This window comes from Seriola aureovittata, chromosome 3 (assembly GCF_021018895.1).
Source record: "Seriola aureovittata isolate HTS-2021-v1 ecotype China chromosome 3, ASM2101889v1, whole genome shotgun sequence".
NCBI lineage: Eukaryota > Metazoa > Chordata > Actinopteri > Carangiformes > Carangidae > Seriola > Seriola aureovittata.
In genome coordinates, this window is record NC_079366.1 from 8,997,386 (window position 1) to 9,024,129 (window position 26,744).

Consider the following 26,744-nt stretch of genomic DNA (forward strand, 5'->3'; position numbering starts at 1 on the left):
CATACAGTACATATCATGTTAATGAACAGGCCTGGAAGTGGAATCAAAATAACTTTATAGTTAGAGAGTTAAAATCTACACCCCCAATAGGAATGAAGTAAACAGAAATATTCTAGTCTAAGACTCATGTAGCTTTAGGAAAAATTTCAAGCACACATACAGTATCGTAAAACTCATTCCTGTCTTTATGAGGTAAAATAATAAAATAATAAGGTTAAGAAAGTACTAGAGAAAAATCCAAAGAATAGTTCAACATTTTGGGAAATAAGCTTACCCTTTTTTTTTTTTTTTTTTCCTTTTTTCTTTTTTTTGTTTTGCTGAGAGTTAGATCGATACCACTGTCACGTCTGTACGCTAAATATGAAGCTGGAGCCAGGAGACGTTATCTTAGCTTAGCATTAAGACTGGAAAAACAGGGAAAACAGCTAGCCAGGCTCAGTCCAAAGTTTAAAAAAAGACACAAAAAAAACAACTTAACAATTGGTAAAGAAATAGTCCAGCATTAAACCAACTGTAAAAATCACAACTTGACTTTTTTACACTTTGAATTTGTATGAAATAAAAAAAAACAAGATGAAACATGCTAATTAATGTACATGCAAAAACGCTAGGTTGTAGTTTTACAGGGGTTCATGTTCTGGACTTATTCTTTGAGAAGAATAGTTTAGTCGATCTGTACTAACTCAAGAATTATTAAACACAGGTTACAGTCTACATTATGTGGGAAGCCAAAACAAGTAAAGTCTAGTCTCTTTAATATTCACTGCTGTCAGAAAATAGCCTTTAAGAACTGAGCGACCCGGCTATGCTCTGAAGACACACACATGCAAGTAACAAACATGAAAAAAAAACAAAAAAACAAAACAAAACAAAACACATTCACACACATAAACAGTGGAAAAGCATAGCTGTGTATCATTCATGGACATGTTTAATGTCGAGGTTGCTTTTTGTGACGTTGATGATGCTCAACATGTTAGATGAGGTCATTAATACTGTGCAATTATCAAGTTTGATTATGCGTAAAATTGGCAAAAAAACAAACAAACAAACAAAAAAACATAACCTCCACATGCATAGGTGCTGTGTTGGCACTTTTACACAATAACCCCCCCCCCCCCCCCCCCCCCCCCCCACCCCACCCCCACACACTGTTAGGCATCATAACTCCCATATGAACATATACTAGTTTGAGGTCAAAGGATGCAAAAAAACATGAAAGAGACAAAGAGAAAACAGAGACTGACTAAAGACAATTTTGCTTGTGGATGGCTGCAGTTAAGCATTTTTTCAAAAACAAATATACATATACATACAGTACTTACATACAAATATATCTGTCAATTTATAATACAGTGATTTTTTTTATTCATAATCATCTCTTAAATAAATTGCTCTCATTGCACTTTGTTAAAATAATTAATTATATGATTTCTCTTAAAGGCAATAGTGTGATTTTTTTAAAGGTGAAAAAGATAGTGTACCATAAGCCTGATTTAGGATAATAGTAAAAATAAGAAGATCTGTAATATACATACTGTATCTGTAAAAGACCCTCACCTCCTCATATACATGAATGGATGTTCATCTCCATATATGTAGCATGTCCTTTTTGATATGACACGTGTGCCACACGCACACCTCTGTGTTTATGCTCGTGCATGCTCGTATGCCAGTTTATGTCATATCATGTCTCCACGCATACATATATACATACAATATTATAAAATAAATAAATACAGGAAAACATTCTTGGTTCGTGGTTTAACGGTTTATTTCAAAGCGGTTTTTGGTGCAGTCTTTGACTAACCGTTGCTCTCTGCGTGTTTGGGTTTGAGTCCTCTCTGATGGGATCAACAGTCGACTGAGCCTCCCTGAAAGATGCACAGGTGGGTAAGTTGCATTTCTATGTGTGTGTGTGTGTGTGTGTGTGTACGGGAATGTGAGCGTGTTCGAGTATGTGTGCAAAAACAGTCTGTGTCCAGTGTAAGAAAGGTTGGGACCAAAGTCTTTGGCCTGAGGAGAAAGTACAGCGAATGTTGTGTTATGTTGTGAGTGTGTGTGTGTGTGTGTGTGTGTGTGTGTGTGTGTGTGTGTGTGTGTTTGTAGGGTAAAGGGGCGGGGTTTGCATGACTCTGTTGTCCTCTCGTCCAAGTCACCGCTATGAAAGTGTCAGATTGTCCCAAAAAAGAAGCTCAGTCACAGGTTCTGTCCGAGTGCAGCCTCTGTAAGAGGATGTAGTACAGCAGGGATTCTGACAGCGTTCAGGTGGGGGGGCATTCAGGGTGACACAGCACCCGTCTTCCCCACTGCCCCTTCATGAAAGGGTCTCACTTACTGACTGACTGGGGGCTACTGGTCGGAGCAGAACCCTCACTCCACCCGCCTCCACTTCCCCACTTTCCCTCATCTCCATCTATGCCACCGCTCCGTGTGTGTCCACGAGACAGGGTGGAGGGTCTGGGTCTCCACCGGGCTCGGTGGGGGCTAGATGGGTCCCTCGTTGTGGGCGCTGTGGTTGCTCCTGCTGAGGCCCACACAGTTCTGCTGCTGGTTGAGCAGGTGGGACGTCTCGTTGGCCACAGCTATGGCCACGGCAGGGGTGGTGCTAGTGGTGCTGGCTGTGGTGGTGACGACTGCTGGGGTCTCCACTCCGTCGTGGAGCTCCGTCAGCGTGAGCTCGATCTTAGTGAACTCACTGTCTGTGGATTGGGGTGTCTTGTCCATCCGTGACGCCATCACGGCGTTCTGGTACTGTTGACGTGTTACCTAGGAAACAGTGAAGATGGTGTCATCTGTAACTGATTGTGTTGTTATGTACAGTATAGAGTGGAGACAGAGCTGGTAGGTAAACGTAAGACTGTAAACAGTGGTTTGATGTACTGATTTGCCAATAAGTAAAGAGGAAATTGGTTTTAATTAGTCCATCACAATGACTGTTACTCCTTGAACACAACTGTAATCATTTTCTAATTAATTTAATGATCTTTTACAGTCAGTAGAGTCTCTCGACCACCACTAAACTTAAAGTATCTGAGTTTCAGAATAGAGTTTTAGTGTCTAATGAAAGGTTTTGTGAGAATTGTGTATTTCTTCTTGTCAAATGTGAAGGCACTGTCTTTTGAATGGTCATGATGCAATTACATAATTGATATTTTATTGGATAGTAAAAAAGGAATTAATAATATAAATCAATAAACTCTGACGAATAACGAATAAAGTAATAAATCAATGCATAAATAAATCCAATCAAAATCAGAGCAATTCATTCAACAATAAAAAGCAGCATTGAATGATTCTCACATGATTCATTTCCTCAGAGTTTCAGGGGAATGCGCTAACCCTGACCCTAACACTGCTCACAGCTCTAATTGTGCCACAACAAGGCTCCAGAGGTTCACAGCTGTATCTGTGAGCAACAAGTTGCTTAAAACAAGCTGTCTTTTAAATGTCTTTGTTAACTGTATTTTGGCCTTTTTGGCAGCAGCTGAACAAATGCAAGATCAACTTTTTTTCTTATTCACACATCTGGCAGAAATGAGGGTAATCATTGATTTGGAGCCATGTGCGTGTATTCCTAATGAATGTAAGTCCACACTGACGAGAGCTGATGGAGTCAACCAACAAAATTAAAGAAAAACATGAAAAATGAAAGAAACTAAAACGCTCCAGAGCTGAGGGGAACTGTGGAGTCACATTTTGTAAATAAAAATATTGATTGGTGCAGTAGCAAATTTATCTGCGAATTTTATCATATTTCCTTTAATAGTCTATATAGTTAATAATCTGCTTATCAATAAATCAATTGAATGTGTCTATTATCAGGTTTTTTATAGTCATAATCATCCCTGTCTCTACTGTCCAAACGATTAAGACTGTTGATATGAAACATAAACGTTGGTCAAACCTTTAATCATACGTATACAAACATCAGCCTCCGTGTGAGTTACTCTCTGCTCACTAGTTGTTGTTGTGTTCTCACCTTTATGTACTGCAGGTCTGAGCGCGCTCTGACTGAGTAGTCCGGTACGTAGATCTGCAGGAAGGAGTTGAGCTGGTTGTTGCTGTTGCCCAGCGTCGGAGTGATGGCGTCGATGCGATCACTCCTGTTCAGAGAGTCGGAGTGGTTGAGTCCAAACGGCCGTGGAGGAGATTTATTTTCTGTAAGGAGGTGAAAGAGCGGGAAAAGATGTTTAAAAGACAGAAGTCTAATTGATCCAAGTCTAGCTTTTCTGAGTTGTTTCTTTAAGGGAAGACTAGGAGAAAAATAATATAAATAATTGAGACCTAAGGCCCTATAATATTGAGATTTCACTGATGTATTTTACACAAATGATTTCTCATTAGAATTGGTAGCGAGCTCCTCAGGGGCCATGGTGGGAATTTCTTTCCTTCACAAAGCTTTTGCCAGAGGCACAACTTACTTTAGCTTTCCCTCTCAACCTCTGCATGTTCCCAGGAAATGTGTTGAAATGCAAGTGATGCAATGCACATTCCCGAAAACCTGTGGCCTTTTAGGCATCGTAATTAGGTTCAGCTGGTTTGTCTTTCTTCCTATAGACTGTGCTGCTGTTGCACCAGAGCTGTCATATCCACAAAAAAAAAAACACATGGCAAATGAGACAAATTAGATGTGTGTCATTATGTCACACTGGCTGGAGAAACAGAGTTTGATAACACTCGTTCTTCCCAAGAACAAGAACAAGAGCAAGACAGTGTGTGATGATTTCTTATTTGACATCTCTATTGCTCTAATCATTTACATCTTCAAGTTTATATGAAGCTTGGTACAGATACACATTGTTGTTTAGTCCTGTCAGATGCTAATCATCACAGTAACGAGTGCAGTACATTATCCATCTGGCCACGTTCTTCAGATTTAAAACTCTATCATGTACCTGTTCTAACCTTCTCACAGCTGGCTCTGAAATGAGTGGAGCTGAACAACAGCTCCGGCAGCACTTAGGAACCTGTGTATTGATGACATTTTTTCCAGGTCAAGTGTTAGATATAAGCACAGAAGCTCGCTGTGATGGAAATCTCATTACTGTATAAGGCTTTAGGTGAGGGACGTTTCATACTGTAGGTAACGAGTCGGTGGTCTCCAATGATGTGGCTTCCTTCTATGAGCCACCACACAGAAAACGTGCTCTGTTTTTGCGTGTGTGTGTATGTGTGTATGTGTGTGTGTGTGTGTGTGTGTGTTTTGTCATTTTTTAATTAAAGACAGATTATGTTTTCCACTTCTTAAAGAAGCCTAGTGAAAATCACACACAACAAAGTGGAAACGGCTTGGCCGAGCCTAATGCTACTACGCTGACTGGAATGTATGTAATCCCATGTTGGAATATGTGCGTGATAGGGAGCGAGACGCACAAACAGCATGTGTGTGTGTGTGTGTGTGTGTGTATGTGTGTGTGGACTGAGCGCAGTGGGCCAAAGACCTGGCATGTGAACTCTTGCGGATTAGTACTCCACTTTCTAGGGGCCACAGGGGCCAGGTCAGTACAAAAAAATGGCGGTGTGTGTCAAGGATACACACATAATGCCTTTACCTACACGCAGATACACACTCAACTGTGTGCGCAGCATCAGACTGGATGAAAAAAAAAAAAAACACGTTAAGAGGTGCAGAACACGAGCGTATTTGTTCAACTGCATTTCCGGAGACATGTGGGTGTGTTTGTGTTCCTGGCAGCATGTCCATAGTTATGTGTGGAGTGTGTGCGCTCTGTGTACATGTGCCTGCGCATGTGAACATATGTGTGCATGTGTGTCTTTGTATGTGCGCTCAGTGGTGTCCGGCAGGGGGCTGTAGCTGTAGGTCTTGTTTATGTAGTCGGAGGGTTAAAGGTTAGGGGCGAGCGGGGTGGAGCCTGGGTCCGCTCTGGGGCCTCCAGTCTCCAACACCATTCAGCCACTTGACTAATGGCTCAGGGAATGAGGGTGTAAAGTCTCAATCCGAATCTGTTTTCCTCTCTCCCTCTTTCTTTCACTTATACACACATGAATATACAGAGCATGTTGCATTCAAGTACAAACAGACTTTCAGGCATGCACACACCAACACTGTCTTTGCCACAAAGTAGCAAAAAAAGATGCACATGCAGGCAGTGAGGATCAAAATGATAAAACACTCTCATGTACGTCAACACAAACCGTGCAGGTTAAACTTTGCAGACAATCATCTATGCAACATTTTGAATTCAACAACACATTATTTTTCAAACTGTCTAATTGGTTGACAGGAGGATGTGTGTGGTATTAGATATGAAGACATATATACACATAGAGAGAAGAGGCCACTGTACCTGGAGATCCTGCTAATGATTCAGCCCTACTGACCACAAACGTACGAGACAGCGACAGAGGAACTTGGGGAAGAGAAGAGAGAAAGAGCAAAGAGGGAAAAACAGAGGAGAAACGTCTGTTAAAGGTGGAAATGAATCAATGCATGTCCACAAACTGTAAACGTTCTGGGGTCAAAAGGCAGAGGAGCACCAGCACAAGGTCTACGGATTAAAGCCGCACACTTTTCTCCTTCAGTCTTAACTGCTGTTGAACTTGTACTGAAAGGTTCAATTAAAGAAAATGCACCATCACGTAGAATCATCAAGTACTTGATTTGTGCGTTTTCTTTTATGCTGAGAACCTACGCACACACACAGAGGAAGGTTATTCTACTTTTCCACCAGTAGGTGTCTCTCAGATCCCACCACCCAAGTGACTCAGAACAGTTGAGAAATGCTGAGAATAGTATTGTAGTTTATGAATGAACTGTGGAGACAGAGCGGATCACTGGGTGACGCTTTCTCATGATGTCACTGCAGGACGGCCTTTTCAGTCTCACATCTGTTGTTCATAAACATTCACCAAAGGAAATTTAGGCTTTTGATCAGAGAGGATCATAAAGTGATCTGTTCTTTGCCGGCTTGGCAGCACAACCTGGTTACTAGCACAAAGAAAGGGAGGGCAGGTCCATTTCTACACGATTTAGGAGAAAGTTAAAACTGTTTTTTACAATGTATTTGGCTTTTACTTTGGCTTTCAATTTCATGTGCATCTCTGCTGAAAGCTTCACCAAGCAAGAAATAGGTAATACTGCAGGTACTTAGTAAGTACAATGGGACTAGAACTGGATGATTATAAATAATTTAGATTTATTCTTATGCTGATATGATACCTGACTTTTACAACTGATACAAAAACAATACTTTTTCAACACTTTATTTGAGGGATATTAAAGTATTTCCTATAAAATCCTTAATTCATTTGATAAAATAATATTTTATTTTTTTTTTAAATGTTAAGTTTTTTACAGAAACAAAATAAAGTAAAGTTAAAATTATCATCTAAATCAGGAACTGTCTGATCAAAGAATACATGAAAAAACAGTATGAAGCTAAGCGAGCATTTGATGCTAGGTTTTTGGTTCTTTACAGTTTTCAATTCCCGCTGCTACAGACACAAGAAACTGCATTTTAATCATTTATTCAAAAATGAAATAAAGCATTTCAAACTTCAGACAAAGACAGGAAGTGTCAGTCAGAGGTCTTACCTGGAGAAGCTGTCAGAGCCATCATCCCATAGAAGGAAAACGGCCCCGCTTCAAACTTCATCCCCTCTTTTCCTGCCTCCACCTCCACTTTCCCCTGTGACAGTAACAACCAACTGTTATCTGCAAAAACTGCACAACACAACAAGGTGGAGTACTCAGCTTACTTTTCAAAGTGTCTGCATTTTATGATTTCTTTTTTTTTTAATTCATCCAAATGCATGTGTGGTTGTTGTGTGTGGAGCATTAGTGCTTCATTGTGTCAGTTACAGTATATTTCGCTCAGCCTTTCTATCTAGGATTTCCGCTACAGCTTTGTGCTTTGCAATTCCGCTTTCACCCTTTTCAAAATCTTTTGATTCTTTTCCTGCTCAAATACATTTATTCACCCTGCCCGTGAGTTTAGAACAAATCCACCCGCTCCTTCCCTCCCTCTTTCCTCTCCTTTTTACTACTTGTAGAAAATCCGTACTCTGTTTAATAGCTCCCAATCTGCTCCTAAGCCTGGTCTCAAGGGCAGTGACCTCACACTTGTCCAACCTGGACCTCATTTGATCCGCAGCTACTACGCATATTGACTTAGTGGACTGATAGGGTGGAAATATACAAAGTATGTGAATGTCATAATTATATTTGTAAATGTTCTGTGTAGTGTTTTCACTGTGGAAAAACCACCAAGACTTTCAACTCCACTTTAGTGCCTATAATTTGGGACTTCCCTTGATCTCAAGCCTCATGAAATACTTGATACTCTCTTTAACACCAACGGGGAAGACTCTGAGTTGGCACCAGCAGCGTATTCAGAGACAGAGCAGACGCTCAGACCAGTTTTCAAACTGTAAGGCTACATGAAGGTCAGCAGCACTTGTTTTGATCTGCTTTTGAATAAATAATGGAAACTCTATAGCAGGATATCTTTTAGGTGTCTGCAAAGGCAGAGAGAAAGGAGAGGGATGTGTACACCACTACTAATATTCTGTTAATGCTTCCATTTTTAAATAAACTTACATTAGAGGATAAATGCATTATGATTTGTTAAGAAACCTTGGAAATACACATTTCACATGTTATGTATGATGCTTTTCACTTTCTTGTGCACTAAAAACGATGTAAGTGGACTTTCAAGTGGTGTATCTCTTAGATCAGACATTTGTATTCATGACGAGTTGTGTATCTATGGCATTGTTGCATGTTTTAATCCAAACTGCAGTACAATCATACCATGCATACCTATTAAGGATGCATGACCCCTGCAGCACAACTCTGTTAGATCAATGGCTACACTATGGAAACAGCTTGTAGTACTGACAGTAATGTGTCAGTACACTAAAATGTGTTTAGTGTAATATATAGTGTAGTATAGTTGTGCGTAGCTGCAGTGATAACACAGAATTGAAATTGTAAAAGAGGAAAGATCAAATATTAATACAGATGAGGTAAAAAAAAAAAAAAAAAAAAAACCCTAACTGCATGAGCTACAAAACACACTGTCTATCTATTTTAGGAGAAAAAGGTACAAATACTCTTATTACTGTCTGAATGCTAATGAATGTTTGTGCTGTACGTCATTTTAAATGCAGTCCAGTAGCATGGCCGATGTTGGACATGTTTGGTTTGGAACAAATCTGCTGATGCACCTCATCGTGTCCACACACCTGCAGAATGAGGATGAAATAATCCACGGGCTTGTTCCTGTGGAAGAGGTAGTGTTCTACCGCCCGCTTGTTCTTGTCGTCGTATTTCAGCTCCTGGATGACGTTTGGATGCTTCAACAAGCGCAGCAGAATCTTTTCTGACATTTGCACAGGAGCGAATGGCTCAACCTCTGAGGAGAGAGAGAGAGAGAGAGAGAGAGAGAGAGTCAAACATTAAGTGTATTCCAACAGATACTGGGGTTTGAGGCTGGTACCAATAATCAATATCAGTTTCCTATTGGCTGGTTTTTTATCATTAAAAATTAAAAATGTTTATGTTTTGGAGTGTTGGTTGGACAAAACGAGCAATTTGCAGATGTCACCTTTTGTTCCACAATAACGGTGACAAACATTTTTCACACATTTTCTGACATTTTATAGACCAAACATCTAATCAAACCATTTGCACCAACACATTCGTTTTAAAGTGTCACGTATGAGCAGTATGAAGAAAACTTATGAGTGGGTCAAACCTGTGGTACAAGTTATGTGTAATATCTGTCTCTCTGCACAAGAGAAAAACACTTGTTTTACTTCAGAATTATAATGACTTAATGTGAATTACATTGGGAGTTTAAATATGTTACAGAAATAAACACAAGCAGAGTAAACCTTTGCTAAATTATTATTATGCTCACCATATCATCAACATCATAGTTTGCCAGTTTACTGGGAGGTTTGACATTTTTCATTTTAATTTGTTTTTCTTAAAAATATTTTTTCATTTTATTGGCATATTCTGTTTTTGGCAACTTATAAGCTACAGTTCAGTTGTTAGGATAATCCTCCCACTCTTCTCACTAAATCATTTGATTATACCTCCCATCTCAGCCATGCACCACTTTGCATTAGCAAGATTTTTCATTGCATCTGATTTTATATTAAATTCACTCCTTATTTCTGTCACTGCTCTGATGACACAATGTTGGCAGCTGTAGTTTACAATTAACATCCTCTGTTTCAGGTCCCGTCATACCACCACTGACACCGCTGCCAACGCAGGACTATAATTCTTCTACTCTGACTTTGTGTGAATGAAACTTGCTCACAAACGGTGGAACCAAAAGAAGAATGAGGTGTCAATTAGTCTCATCATAAAATTTCACAAAAAACACCACCTCCTCAGGAACAGGTAGCATTCATCAGGTTGAAACAAACCTTCATACAAGCAAAACCTCAAAGATAAAAGTATCACAAGTTTAGGGTAGGAATACAAGTTCCTCCATACTAAAACTTCACTATTGTTATTTCTGTCTACTCTTTTTATCTATATATATATATATATATATATATATATATATATATATAGACCTACTGCTGGCCTGTCTGTCCTGGAAGAGTGATCCCTCCTCTGGTGCTCTTCTTTTCTATGCCATGACAGGGTTTTTATTTGTGGAGTTTTTCCTTACCCATAGTTGCAGCCATAGTTTCCTCTCTGTTCCTGCACACAAACCTCTCTACACATTCAGACCTGACCAAAAACTCATTTAAAACTTGTAAAAGATGTATCCTAAACATGACTGGTCTGCTTCAACCACCTAATTGGCCAATCAGCTCCTTCAACTCAGCGGCGGTGATATGTGTCAGCTGGCTGCTGGCTCCACCACCAGGAACTAAACTCCCTAATAGTCTTTAGAGGAACTAAATCAACGCTTAGCTGCTAGGTCAAAGTTCTAAAGCAAATCCAACCTCAGTGAGGCATGGTCAACTGCTGCTGCTGCTGCTGCTGCTGCTGCTGCTGCTGTTGTAGCAGAACTTGGATATTCTTCTGTCTGTTCAGAAATCCATTTCCCAAGGGAAAGTGGGTTGAAATATTTCACATTTTACACTAAATATGTCGACTTGTGTGAGAACCCCGATCATAGGCCAAAAATGCTGGGTGTGATGTCACTCAGGAACGAGTGTAAGCAAACAGGGTGGTGTTTTTAAAGCTGTGACTCAACATGTAACCTTCAGTGCATGACATGCAAGCAAATAGACGCCTGCTTTTTTTTTTTTGGAGCCGCGCACAGTCTGCACAGACATCCCGTGCCGCGCTCCCGAAAGGCCTTCCACCTCTTCACAAACACACACACATGCATACCAACACGCTTGTTGTGAGTCCTCACACAACTCACTCCCTCACACACACACACACACACACACACACACACACACACACACCAGATACTCATTCTACACACATACTCACTCCCCCCTACACCCACTTGCCCAAAAATTCAAAGCCCATACGGGCACATGCACACACAAACAGCTCACACACACACACTTTCCCCACAGTGAGGGGCTGAGGGCACACTGGGGGAAGTCAAGCAGCAACGCAGCCCACTTGCCTGTTGCTAGGAAACGCAGGGTAGCCAGCAGAAGCTGAGGTGATATTTTAACCTTCATTTCATTGTCGGTAGGCTTGAAGGCCGAGAAATCCTGCTTCCTTTCCCGATGGGTGATTTTCTTCTTCGTCTTGTTGTCAGCTGAGGAGGGAAAATTAAAAGTCGGGGGTAAGACACAAACTGAGACCTTTTCTGCAACAGAAAAAGGTCAATCCATACCACTGCACAGATACTGAGCTAGTCGTCCCGGGTCATAGGGTGACTAAACTTGAGTTACCCAAAGCTTATTGCTTTTTCCAGAAACGTAGCTGTGGCGTCCTTCTCAGAACTAAAGGAGAGCTATAGGGGGCTACACTGTTAGCTTACCACATTCTTAGCATTACTTAAAGCCATATGTATTAGGGCAACAAATAGACTGGCACGTACTCCATGTCTGCGGGCCTTCACTGATACCACTAGGGTTGTAACAGTACAGCCAGTTCAAGGTTTCTCATTAAAATCATTATTTATTCATGCTCGGATGTAAAATGTTTCACCATAGAGAATCTTAAGTGTAAAATTACACAATAAATTTTTATTTTTTAAATGTAAATAAACTGATAATAAAAAATGTCTTAATGCAAAAGTCCTCCTCAAGAGTCTGAACTTAGCTGCAGTAACATTTTCCAAACCCTAATTGAGACATCTTCACACAAACTGATGCAAGGAAGGACGAGGACATTTTTTTAAGCTTGTCAACATTTTCAGGCAGCGGTTCATCTTTGACAGTTCATGTGTCTCTGCGTTAACTGTCACTTTTTCTGTACTTATATATATCAGTATCCCTCTTATTTCTCTTCCTGTAAAACATTTCTGATGACTCACCCTGCATCATACATAAGTATATCTAGTTAAATTTAAGTTGGGGTGACTAGCTAATCCCTCCCCCATCAAATAAGACCACTCTTGACTGTTAGCTTGTTAGTCATATTAGCTAACAGAACAATATCATGGTAGGAAAGTGTGTGTTTGTTGGATCAGTGGAAAAACACTGACACTTTAATGGTCATAAATAGCTCTACAGCTCTGGTCCAATCAAATCTGAACTCTTTGGTCAAATCCCTCTTGAAATGAAAACTCCACTCACATATTCCATTTCACCCAGAAATAAGTCAAATTAAACTAGAATTAAAACACTGAGGCAAATTGTTAGCAAACACTAGCTCATTGCAATATTAGCATTCATTTGGAGTCATATTTCTGATCACCTGATGAATATACATTCACTCACTCTCTTTTGTTTTGTTCTCCACCAACTCTTTAGGGGAATATCTGGATCTTTAGCCACTAAATGCTCCACCATATTTGGTGATAAGCAGGTAGACTACAGCTGAATGCAGCACTGAGTTGTGCCATAATTCCCAGTGGGTTCATTACTATACAAACAACCCCTTTTTACTTTACACATTGTTGAGACAAAACGACTGATCAGCGCAGCTTTAGTTGTGCCTTTTAACTGGCATTTAAACATTTGTGTCTTTCAAGATTCACAACTCGTCAGATTCTGCACATATAACAGTTATCAGCTCCAAATTGCCTTTTGTCAGATTTTGGTATCATGCTATATTGTGCTATACTATACTAGCATACTACACTATGCTATACTGTGCAATATTATAGCTACAGCCTTGATACCAAAAACATTGCAGAATAAAGAATATGATGTGACTCATTCACTAATGCTTATTTGAGAGCCCCTGCAAGTTTACAAATGTATATTTAAGTAATTATGCAGCATGAATTAGACCCACATTAGATTGCTTTAAAGTCACTGTGATGTAAGAGAGCTGTTAAATTGAGCCCAACCGCTGGGCTTGGATCAGTTTATAACAAGCCATGGATTTAAGTCTGGGGCTCTTACTTTGACAGGCTGGTGACGCCTTGAAGTCTTAAACTCTAAGAAGTCTGAGCTTCAAGAGAACTTACTGTACAAGTCAGTCTCGTCCAGGATCTCTGACTTGATGATTTCTTCAATAACGTCCTCCAGGGTGACAATACCCAGAACCTCATAGAAAGGGTCTCCCTCACCCTCATTGTTCACCCTCTGAACTATGGCCAGGTGGGATTTTCCTAACAAAACATACACACACACAGACACACACACACACACACACACACACACACACACACACACACACACACACACACATGCCAATACACAAACACAGGTGATAAAGTTAGGGTCATATAATGATAAGAGAGTTAAATGTACATCAGGCAGTGATGGGGGTTCAAGGGAAGAAACAGGCAGGGACACACACAGGTATTTCCATCTATAATCTGTATCACAGAAAAATACTTTACATACTTTACATTGTATTTGATACTATGAAAAAGGGAAAGAATCACTCATGTCAGATAGAGCTGTGGCTGTTATGAATTGCAATTCAAATCACACACATAGCAGGAGACACACAGTGATCTGATCTCCTTATCAGTTAAATGAGCAGGGATGCAGAACATGGTAGTTCAACTGTTCAAGTGTTAATAGTGCCAGCAGAAACTCAGACAGTGAGAGAGAGACAGACAGACAGACTGACAGTCAAAAAGCATTACATTTCATCATATGAGCCCCCATAGCCCTCCCTCCCTCCTTCCCTCCCTCTACATCTGTGTTCCCAGGACCCTCCTGTGTGCTGTACCATCTGAAAAAAAAAAAAAAAGAAACAAACTGCCGTGTATGCAGAGAATACTGTCAGGCAAAACACTAAACAAATTCTTTGCCTTTTCTCAGCTTGTGATCATTTAAAAGGAATTTTCCAGAGGCCCAGGCTAATATTAGCCCCTGCAAAATGAAGTTTCCATTCCGCCCCGGCGATATTCTCACCGAGCGAAGGAACAGACCGGGCGAAGCCTCCGCTGTGTGATCAGATTGTCTCGAAATGGGCCGTTTGCATGCAGATACACCTGGCTGTAAATAATGGAGGACATCAGTGTGCTTGTGTGTACGTGTGCATGTTCGTGTGTCAGAGTGCATGGGTGTATGGGTGCATGAGTGTGTGTGTGGTTATTTTTGGAGAACACAGGTACATCACAGAGTCGGTGCTCAGATGCTGTTTCAGCTAACGTAGGCTGCTTTGGTGCAGGCGAGCAGAGGCTGAAAGGACCTCTGGGCTGATCACCAAGAGTGTTTTATTGCACTGCAGCTCACTGCTTCCTCACAACACTATGACAGCACACTGATGTGCATTGAACAGAGCCTGAGAGTCTGAATGTAAGAATGTTGTGAGTGTTAGATGCAGAATTGATGCTTTCAATAAATATGCTCAGGTTACAGATAACAGGCTGGAAGGGGAAGATCCCTAAATGGAGGTGTTAATAAGGTAAACACAGAAATCCACAAACGCAAGGAGTCTGCAAATCGAACGCAGTGTACAAGTCTTATTTTCAAAGTGTCCAACAAGAGTAGAATCTGCTTATTTCTATTAATATTTCGCCATCTTTAGCATATTGCTTTATCACTGCGGGATGGGGTTTAACTAGGACAAACACAAATGGAGCCATGGTGGGTTAAAGCAATCAGGCCTCTGAAGTCCTTGAGCAAGCAATTACTCTAAACTGCCCTGGGAGGGAATGGCAAATGGAGTGGCCAGCACAGCACAGTGAAACAGATCAATGCTCACTTCCCTCTCTTTAATGGCATCCACTCCACTCACATCTGGTTTATGAACACAGCTCCCGAATAAAGGTTTGTAGGCAAAGAGCGTTGAACTAAATGTCACCTTGACCTTCAAAGTGGGAGCTGAAATCAACTGAACATGAAAATCAAGAAGATACGCAAATATGTGAAGGGATTTCATTTCTGTTAGAATGAATTTTTTTTCAGCACAAATCAACTTGTTTCAAGATCTTTTTACATCCAGTAACATTACAGTCACTCGTATTTGTTCCTTGTCATTTAAAGAGGCTATTGTGAAGTTTTATCTGCCGCCAAAACATGTTTTCTTGCCAGGAACAGGTCGTGGTGATCGGTTGTGGCTTGACAAGAGCTTCAGCCACCGTTGTCTTTATAACAGAGCAGGATATAATCCACCCTCTGTGCAGCACTACCTCTCAGGGCAGATTGGAAGCTACAGTGAGTTGTTATTGGAAAGTGATGGAATGGGTTGGGGCTAGCTGGTTAGCATGCTAAATTCAGTAGAAGAAAAGAAGTGATAGAGACAAGTGCTAACATCAGCGTTGCTTTCCAATGCTGGAGACACCTTTTGGCGAGTAAAGGAATAAGGTTTGCTGCTGAACTCACAGTGTTTCCTCTAGACTGGTAAGTAAACATCTGCTCATGCTAACGCTGACTATGTAGCAATAGCAAAAATTACAGCTCCTTTAAAAGGAGTCGTGTGTAATTTTTGGAAATCATGTATCATATTCTCTTTCTTGCCAAGAGTTAGATGAGATCATGAAGACCACTTGTCTGATTGAAGTTAGTTGAGGTCAGTAGCTGGTGAGCTTAGCATAGAGCCAGAAAACAGGGGGAAACAGCTAGTCTGGCTTTGTCCAGAGGCAACAAAGCCCCCTAATTATTATATTTTGTTAAACCTGTAAAAAAGAAAAAAAAAAAGAAAGGAAGAAGAAAAAGAGATAGAAACAACAAAGTTCTGTCTCCTCTGCTTTCAGTCCATGCTAACAGGCTGCTAGCTGTAGTTTCATTTATCAAACTGACATGAAAGTGCTATCAACGCAGATAAACAAATTTCCCTAAATTTCTAACTATTTCTTTACGAAATCTTCTAAAAAGTAACAATAAAATTAAAGGTTTGAACAAATAGTCTTAAAACATGGCAAACTTATTAGCTTATAATTATTAATATTCAAGAGAGACATCTGAAATGAATATGAAACATTTCCTGTACAACATGTGCATGTAGTCCAGCAACACCAAAGGCTACAACCTCCACACCTCTCTGACATAGCCTCAACAAAAAGTGAGCGTTGCACTGATTTATTTTTACTTCTGTGGGGATTTAGTATGTTTATACTGCATATAGTGTAGTGTCAAACTGTTCTTATTGTGTCCACCTTGCAGATATAGGAATGTCAGGTTTGGTTTCATCAGAGGAAGCAGAACAACCAATCAGAATCTGTGTCAACATGACCTCACCTTTCTGACAGAAAACAAGGGCGACCTCTGACCTGTATGTAAGCCAGCTGATAGGAGGTGGAGGAGATCACACACAATCTGTTCTGCTCTTCAAGTGGCCATGTGCACACATACGCTGAACACACAATCGTAACAGCACAAGGCACTTGTTTGACAAGTTAAACTAATCCCATCGGGATGTTTGTCCACATAAAGACCACTTTCCAACACTTCCTTCTATGGAGGAGATTACTTGGGGAACTATTAAAGGTGACCCATCGTAAGAGCTTTATTAACAGAGGCCGCATAGGTCACCAGTTTAAAAAAAAAGAATGACACACAGGAAAAAACTGAATGGGAAACTATTGCGATGAAAGAGAAAAGCATGTTTATGCAAAGTTTAGTTGGTGTTTATTCTAGAGTCTGTCCCATGGGCTGCAATGTAAGGAGACAGAAATTTCACAAATTCCATGGAACTGACGGCAAAGGGAAAGTCATACACAAGCCTTTCACTTCATACTACTCTGTATATTTTAAGTGGAAATCATTAGACATGTTTTGAGAGAATATTTTGCCACGCTAGAGCTGTGGCTCCAGCGCGGACAATATCGGTCAGTTGGTTGACCTTTGTTCCCAAGTGAAATTTCTCAATTATTGATTGGATTGCCATTCAGTTTTGTGGCCAATCCTAATGACTTTGAGGATCCCGTGGTTTTTCATCTAGTGCCACCAGCAGGTCAAATTTATTACCTATCCTGTGAAATATATTCACATCTTCTGCGCGGATTGGCACAAAGTTTGGTACAGTCATTCATGGCTACCAGATGATGAATCCTAATTACTTTGGTGATCCCCTGACTTTTCCATTGGCACCACCATGAGGTTGGTGTTTTTAGTTCAGAGTAAAATGTCCAGAGAACTATTGGATGTATCACCATGAAATTTACGATCAACCCTGTTCCTTTGGTGATCCCTTTAATTTTTTATCTTTGCCATCAAGTCAAAATTTTAATCAGTCCTGTACTTTGGTTCATGACTAAATAGCAGCAAAACCTGCTAACATGCTAAACTAAGATGGTGAGCTGGTTAATGTTAGTTGGTAAACACCATCATATTAGCATTGTCATTGTGAGTATGTTAGCAAGCTGATGTTAGCATTTAGATCAAAGCATTGTCATACCTAAGTACAGCCTCACATAGTCTTGTAGTGGTATCGTCTATGGACCATGAATGTCTGCACAAAACTAAATAACAAAACAATTGGACCAAGGTGGTGGAGGAACCAACATTTCACTAGAAAGGTGTCATGCTGTTAGCATGTCTAAACACATGCAGACAGACAGGCATACAGCCGGATACTGTACATACACAAATACTATTTTGTCATTTATTTTTCCACTTGTTTGTGCCCAGGATATTATTCTTTTGTTTACTTTAGGATGTTGGTCAGTGTTATGTAAAGTGTAATATGTGCAAGTGTCAGCTAGCGTCTGGAGCATATCAGACTATAGCATATATTACAGATATTAGTTTTTATAAGGAGAAGTGCAGACATCAGTTGAGTTATGAGTCATACAGTAATATTTGACTTTTGATTCAACTCACAAATGTTTCATGGTTGTTAAGATAGATTTGGATACTTGATGTCTTGATGTCATTACACTACATCTATTTGTTTTTGTCGGAAGCAACATGACAAAGTAAGTCCAAAACTCAGTCTCTGAAACACCAGCTGCTAAAATGATGTTAGTTTCATGTGCGGCTATTTTATGTAAATGAAGATCTAAAAGTTGCCAATTTACGAGTTCTGTACTCATGTAAACTTCCCCTCTGGAGTTGTTGTTTATCTACTCTAGCTCTGTCTTTCTCAATATTACACACACACAAACATACATGCGCGCACACACACACACACACACACACACACACACACACACACACACACACACACACACACACACTCATCTTTCACACAGTAGCTCCGCTTCAAATCGTTTTGTCTCACTGTCCCACAAGATGAGTGCATACTTTCCAGTTTCCCACAAAGACAAAATACCACACAAGCGACAGAAAAAAATGCAGCTTCTGTCTTCCATAAATATAGTACGAGACAATGACAGCCTGTTTATTCAAAACTTCTTAGCTGCTGTTATGGCAGTGGTTTTTGTGAGGGGGGGACTGGAGGTAGAGTGGGGAGGCTGACCCTCTGGACCCTCTGGAGCCTGGAACTTGGCAGTGGGCCTCGGGGAGAGCGTGTCCTTGTGAAGACCAGTCGTCTGGGGTCCTATAAGCCACCACTGCTGCCTGACATCTGGGGCTGTCTAGCTGGGCTGAGACTGAATGCATGCTGGGTAGTCCAGCACACAGGCACACTGCACAGATCAGGGTTGGGGGTCAATTCACTTTCAATTTCATCCATTAAAGCAGCATGTTTTTTTTGGTCAAGAACTGGAACACTTCAGTCATTAAATGGCTCTTGTATGCATTTCTAAAACATTTCTGAGGATAATGGTTGTGTCATTAGCGACTGTAAATGGCTGTTTCAGTTTACATTTATAATTGAGTGAAGTCAAGAGGCACACACACACACACACACACAGGATTATTTTGTTTCCCTTAACAACAAAGCAGCAGATGACTAAGGTACCAGGAAGTGCTTAATCACACTGAAGAGACAGTCAGGGACCACGACACGTTTGTTTAGTTAATGTGTTTCAGTGTTTCATTAAAACACTGGCTGTGAAAAGATGAAGATACTTAGCAAACAAGATTTGATGCTATTGTATTTATTCATTTATGTATTTATACATTTTTCTTGGGCTGAAAATATTCAAATTAAAAAATGCCAAGTTTAAACAACACTAACAGTCTACAGCCATGCTAGCAGCTCTGTAAGGCTGAGAGTGGTGGACTGACCCACAGACCAACAAAACATATTGGTATTGTCTAGACCTTTACTAATCCCACTATGTGCAACTTTAAATTATATAAAAATGAAAACTTCAGGCCTACATAATACCACATAAAAACACCAGAGTGGAAATGACCAAAAGAAAAGTTGAAATATTGCAAAAAAATGTTTATGCTTGGCTGAGGTGGAAAGGTTGGTGTGTTGATAACAGATACACACAAAAGACAATGAAGCATGTGACTTCAACATTCATGAAGCTTTCACTGAAGAGACTAAAAGTGATGAGGAGAATGTGATGTTCCTCAAATTAAACACATAGTATGTAACTTCTGGCTAGGGGTCTCTCAATCAAAACAATAGCAAAAGTCGGCGTTGGGTGACGTCATGAAGTAGCGTGGGATCACAGGAGTTGTTGTCTTCACCATCAATGCTATAAATTTATCCCCAGTTTGGATTCCTTCAGTGCAGTCATTTAGCAGGTTTTACTGGGAGCCAGATTATCCGACTCCTCCTCCATAACAAACGGACCCGGTGATTATAACCAGTAAAAATAAATAAAGCAGTTTTACATTTAAAGTCAGAGTTTGGCCGACACTTTACAGGGAAATGAGACATCGGTGAAGGGTGAAGAGCTTAGACTGCCGGTGACCTTTGCTTCGAATGTTTCTCTGATAGCTTATGATTCAGACATCCAGGAGGTGTTCACTGGAAGCCAAATTATCAACAGAGGTGTTCTCCTCTCCATAACAAACACAGAAACACAGAATGAAGCAGTTTCAAATCAGTGATCCACCGAAGCAGGTTCAGTGGACGCAGACGTCTCGAAGAGGCTGGGAGCTCTACAACATTTGCTTGGCTTTTTTCTCTGGTAACTTAAGATCTAAATGTTGGATAAGATTAAATCCTTCATCCAGTTAAATACATAATTGAAAACGACCAAGGTGTTCAAAGTGTGTCTTAAAAATAAGGCTTCAAATTGGATAAAAGTATATTTTGACATCTTCTGTCCGGCAACCACAACGCTGACGCATGCGCATAGGGGATATGACGTCATTGACAGGCGACCAAATGATACGTAGGCTACCATTACCATGATTAAAATCACATTTTTCTCAAGGTATGAGAGTTACTGGAAACATTTGGGATGATGTAAGTACATGACTCAAAAAATATATAACATAGATCTCCTAATTTTTAGACATTTTAATGTGGAAAAGTTACATATTATAACTTTAATACATGAAATAAACATTATTTATATTGTTGTTTTTTCCTTAAATATTTATTTTAATGGCATCAGACTAGCAAACTGGTGCCACCAACTGTTATTGATGAACCAACTGCTAATATCCACATAAAGGCTGGATGGAAACGCCTATTAATTTGGCTTTTCTTCTGCCGAGTTTCTGGAAATTCAGTTAAAATTTGTACCACATTTGGACAGAAACCTGGCTAATGGTAGCTGCAGCCCTGCTACTCCGGCGTGTGGAGGCTCCAAAGCCAAGCCTGAGAACCACCACTCAGGCCTTCAGAGACTAAGCCGTGTGCTCTTTTCCACCATTCCCAGCTTATTTATGGAATGCAGCTTTGTCATATTTTTCCATAGCGCAATTTTCCCCTATAAATAGGCACGTAAGGCTCGGAGAGTTGGGGTGGGAGTATGAGGGGTCAGTATCTGTTCTGGACACTCATCATTGCCCCCCTCCCTGTCTTGCTCTCCTCCTATTTTTCCAAATATTTGAGCACTGACAAATATAGTGCAATGTTAGGGTGATGGGAACCCATTGGACGGTCTTTCTTCTAAATCTACCTCTTGTGAAAAAAAAGTTTCCAGGCATTTTGACCCATTTTTCCATTGACATGGACAAAAACTTCACCCTGATGCTGGTAACATGTCGACTGTTTAGAGCTTCTTAATTTACATAAACATTTAGTCTGAATACACATGCAGTAAAACAACATAATTCAGTGTCTTGGCCTGTATTATCTGGAGACATAAGTGGAATGCGTGTCTGTATGTTTGTGTGTATAAGTGTTTATATTTCCTCCACAAGTATTGTAAAAAGATAAATGAAACTCCTAATGAGACATTTATAACATTAATATAAATACAGGAACAAATTAACATTAATCCATCACTTAAAAGGGAAGTGCAGCTGCTGCTCTAGAGACGCTATGTAAACTTCTGAGGAAATCCTACGAGTGACGTCATATGTGTGGTCAAACAGGCAACACAAGGGTTCCCTCAGTTATAATTTTTTGACCTTACACTCAATAAGTCAATAAGTCGGTATGATGTGCAAGAACTTTGCTGAAATATCTGGAGACAACAAGATTGAAAAGAACGTTTGAAAAGAGAGCAGCGCTTAGGAGTAGCTGGTGTTTACCTGAACAACTGCCCTGAGTCCTCATTAAGACACTGGTATCTAATGTTTGACTAATACTAGCATTTGTTTAGAAACTAGCTGTGTCCCAATTCAGGGGCCGCATCCTTCAGGGGCTACATCGGAAGACAGATTGCATCAGAGCAGCGCAACTAGGCTGTACCATTTCCAAGGCTGCTTCAAATGCATCAGAGAAATGCGGCCTTCTTTTCCTGGGCAACAAATGATCCAACAGGTGGATCCTTCGTAGCCCAACCTAACCCAAGATTCATTGCACGCCAGTAATGGAAATAATAGGGCAGCAAACAACACTGACAGAGCCAGGAAATGACACTTTTAAAGGAGCAGTTCAACAGCTAATGGTAGGGTTAACCTTTAAAACCAAGGGTCTTACAACCTCAAGTTTTTGTGAAAAAAAGTGACATTATTAAGATTGCTAGATGACAGGAGCCATGCTTTTTTTTTTTTTCTTGGGGGGGGGGGGGGGGGGGGGGGCACAGCTGGTGACGGAAAGCAGAAATCCTCCGTAGGCCAGACCATCTCATTTCAGCTCAGCCTTCACAATCTACGACAGCGAAGGATGCCGCCCCTGAATTGGGACACAGCTACTCTGACTCAGCCTTACCTGGAATTTTTACAAAGCATTTTTCAAACTCATACTTCTATCAGCTCCTCTGTGTGTCTCTTTGAAATATGGTTACTCATGAAACCCTTGACGTTTACATGCATCTTTGCAGAACTATCACACCTGTCTCTATGTTGATATCCTTCAAGAATCCTGTGAAGAGCAAGAACACTTTGAGAGTAGCTACACGGCGGTGTCCATTAACTGCAGTTCAGCAGCAACAAATTTCATTATTCTGCCAGCACTGCAAAGAGGAAATAAAAATACTGTAAGCCACTTTCTCTCTGCTTGCATTAGAAAGAATGCACAGACAACCATCACTGTACAATGTGACTGAAGATCCAAGATAACCAGACGTTTGAGGGGAGGAAAAATACAGGTGAGCTGTGTGTTCCATGAATCTTTTTGCTGCTTTGCTTTGTTTTTTTTAATGATAATGTTCCTCAATAGAGGAACACAGGAGTCTCCTGGATAATTTACAAATGCTATAGTGTTATGTTTCTCATTGGTTGCATTAAGCTCTTCTGAATACTACAAGTGTTGCTGGTGCTTTGAAAATTCAAGACCCATCCCATCTTCATGCGCCTTGGTGAGACTGTGAGAAACATTTGTGTCAGAAAGTTTGAGCTTTTTCCTGCACAACACTCACTAATTCCTCTGGAGCTTAGATCGTATTAATAATAATTATTTCCTATCACATACAGAGTAATTGTCAACTTGATGAGGAAAGACCACAGCACCTCACTTTCCTGCTGACACATGGACAGGCAGGGTCCCCTTGACAGAGATGGACACTGGCCACTACCTTGAGTTATGGGCTCTGGTCTGTAATTCACTGGTCATCCAGCCAGACAGCTGGGAAACACAGACATACAGACATTCATTCATGATTCATTTGCGCGCTTATACACACAAACACGATTGACCGAGCTAAACAGTTCTTGATGAGCAATGAAATTACAGAGGACAAATTCAGCTGTTGCGATTCACAGCATAAAGGGAGTCTGTTTTACAGCACAGAAGTAAGAATTGTTCTTTTAAAGGGGTTCGTGGGAAATATAGTCACCCACATGTGAGACAAGGTGGGCCTGTGGCTACAGACACAGTCATACGCTTTATACACTCAGTGACAACAGAAATCACCAAGTTCATTGTGCCTGAAAGGAGACAGTAGATGTGCACCTGCTCACTTATTTGAAAAAACTTTATTCAAACTCTAGGCAGCTGAAATGCACCCTAAAGCAGACTTATTTCTGTGTGACATCAACCAGCCTGGTGTTTGTGTTCAGTCACTGATGCTTTGGTGGCCTCGGACGGCCTTTGGGTCAAACAATTCAGTTAGCATGATATGGACTAATCAGGGTAAGGCAGAGACGTTAAGTCTGCTCACAGCTCCTAACCATCATTAAGAGGCCTTGGTCACAAGATCACTCTGCTGCTACTAGCCAGTGGTGTTTCACTACACACACACACACACACACACACATACAGTACAGCCACACACACGCACACTGCTGGAATGACATTGTTGTTCATTCAGAGAAGCAGCTTGCTGTCGTAGCTGGCTGCGTTTGTTGTTGAAAGGTCCCCTGGGTGGAGATTCCTTTGGGCCTCAGTCATAAGGAGAGGCATCAATGGGAAACCAGTGGGAATAAATGAATGGGCCTGTGGTCAGGTGCTGCTCTGTTATGTGAGTGTTGCAACTGCTGAATAGTGAGCACATCATACAATGATGACAAGAACTGGGGGTGTTTTTAAAGCAGCAAAAACACATGAAAGTAGAATTATGTTTGTGTAAGTTTGAACTTTTACATTTCTGAGTGTGAAATTGTCTCCACACAGCTACTCTTTTGGCACGGTTAACATAAGGACATGATGATTACTTGTCTATCAGAGAACTAAATAATTCTTTACTGCTGGCAATACATGTGCTGATAAAGTTTGACCACTAGTCTCATATTGATTTCTGATTTCTATCTTTATAGTTTGGAGGTAGTTGTAGGTTAGTATTAGTTAAAAGGACTGTGCATTTCAACAGAAAGTATACACAGTCTATCAGTGACAGACATACATACTCTTTAAAGCTCTATGTGGAAACTTGATGCAATAGTGACACCCAGGACAGAAGGTCAGAATGCAGAAACTGCAGTTTGTTGCACTTTGGATTAAGTGTGCTATCTAGTGCTTGCAGATCACATAACATCAAGAAACGATAATAACTTTCATTTCTATTCATTATTGTTGCAAAAACAAAGCACTTCCTGTGAGGCAAGAAAATTGAAAGAAATCTCATGTCTGTGCATTAAATATGGAGCTAGAGTCGGGAGGTGTTTAGCCTAGCTTAGCATAAAGACTTGAAGCAGGGGGAAATAACTCACCTAGCTCTGCCAAAAGTCAAACAAAGTTCCAACCAACACTTTTAAAGTTCAATAACTATATATCTTGATGGTCTAATATGTATACAAAAGATATGTAAAAACCACAATATGTGTGCATATCTCAAAGTCTTGTCGTCACAGTGAGGCTGGCAGGTTTGGTACCACTGTTCCTGTAAAGAGATCAAAACCCACATTCACTGATCTTGTCTGGCAACTTGGGCTATAGCTGAAGAAGCTGCACAGAATTACTGGATGGAAGGGTAAACTGTTGTTTTTATCAAGAAACAGTCATAGCATGTAAATCCCCCTAAAATATTTTTTATATACAAATGAGATATATTTTAATTTGTGATCATAAAAAGGTGTTGATAAGCATATATCTTGTTACTTTGGCTTATGTTTCTAGTCTTTATGCTAAGCTAGGCAAAACATTTTGACAGCGCTGCAGTTATAAGTAAGACCATGTAACATTTCTAAGACGAAATAATAAAATATTCCTCTTAAAAGTTGAACTCATGAGCAATAAAACAACCTTACTCATTTCAATACACACAGGGGTTCTGCTGCTACCCTGTTATTTGGTCTCGTATGACCAGTAGCTTATGGTGGCTAATGTTAGCTAACGTTAGATATTTTTTGTGCAATTGATGTTACCATGGGGGTTATGGGTTACTGCCACACTGTGTTTTCATATATTACCAATGTTATTATCACAAACATAAAAGAAACAACTGATTCAGGAGAATCTTGGAAAATGAAGTGTAATTCAGTGAGTCATTAATTTGGAAATTTCTACTAGTGGCCTCAGTGGCTGCTGATTAGTGAATGTTACATATAGTCTTGCTTTAACACACATTACACACTGATACCAGTACTCTCATCTTATTCACAGAATGACGAATATAAACTATTCTGTCATTTCTGTGAAGACATAGTAAAATAAAAACATATATTTTTCAATATCTAATCATGTGTCCTTATGTTTATTGTTCTTTGTTTATTTATTTGTTATTGTTTTATTTCTTCATACATGCATAATATATTTAGCCTAAAAAAATATTAATATAGTCTAATAGTCTAATATATAACATAACTGTGGCTATATGATGGGGGAGGTTAGCTGGTGAGCTGGGCAGTTAACTAACCTTCCCATCATTTAAACCCACGCTTGACCGTTAGCTTGTGGGTCGTAGTAGCTCGGAGAGCAATATAAAGTAGGAGGTGTGTGTTTCGATGTCAGCTGCCAAAAACTTTGTTCACATTTCCAAAAGAGCAAGGTTGAAGTCTAATTTTCGTCATTTCTGCCTCATCCTCTGCCTCTTGATCCAACAACGCAGGACAGCAAAGTGTGGGTGGAGGCGAACAGTCCTGTGTAGCTACATGTGTCTGTAAAGGGCTGTACAGAGACATGGAGATGTTGTGTTTGAATCCATACATTACATTATGGAAGCTAAAGATGCTTTAACTGCTGTTTCACTGTAACTTTAAGCTAAACGTTTCATCACATCCTCTATAGTCAACTACAGCTAGTTACTTAGTAAATATTTTACTATGAAAATGTTACTCTAGAGAAAAGAGGTGTATTTTCTTTTATATATGGCACCTTTAAAGTTGAATAAAACACAAGATTTAGCTTATCTACCAGGTTGCTGGTAGAAGCAAATTTTGTTTCCAATAAATACTCATTAATTAATTAATTCACTTCATATTGTTTTTAATCCTTTACAAGCTCATATGGTAAAATGTCATAC

General features: G+C 40.1%; 1 protein-coding gene across 1 annotated transcript in view; it reads right to left on the bottom strand.

Annotated features, from left to right (window-relative positions):
• Nucleotides 1-2,055: 2,055 nt before the first annotated feature.
• Nucleotides 2,056-26,744, bottom strand: part of cnnm2b (cyclin and CBS domain divalent metal cation transport mediator 2b) — a 38,770-nt gene continuing 14,081 nt past the window's right edge. Inside the window, exons 2-8 of the mRNA XM_056372186.1 lie at nucleotides 13,545-13,688; nucleotides 11,583-11,720; nucleotides 9,211-9,380; nucleotides 7,559-7,652; nucleotides 6,312-6,374; nucleotides 3,983-4,161; nucleotides 2,056-2,769 (exon numbers count right to left, since the gene is read on the bottom strand). Of these exons, the coding sequence (XP_056228161.1) occupies nucleotides 2,488-2,769; nucleotides 3,983-4,161; nucleotides 6,312-6,374; nucleotides 7,559-7,652; nucleotides 9,211-9,380; nucleotides 11,583-11,720; nucleotides 13,545-13,688 (1,070 nt within the window). The 3' untranslated portion in view covers nucleotides 2,056-2,487. The remainder of the gene's footprint in view (nucleotides 2,770-3,982; nucleotides 4,162-6,311; nucleotides 6,375-7,558; nucleotides 7,653-9,210; nucleotides 9,381-11,582; nucleotides 11,721-13,544; nucleotides 13,689-26,744) is intronic.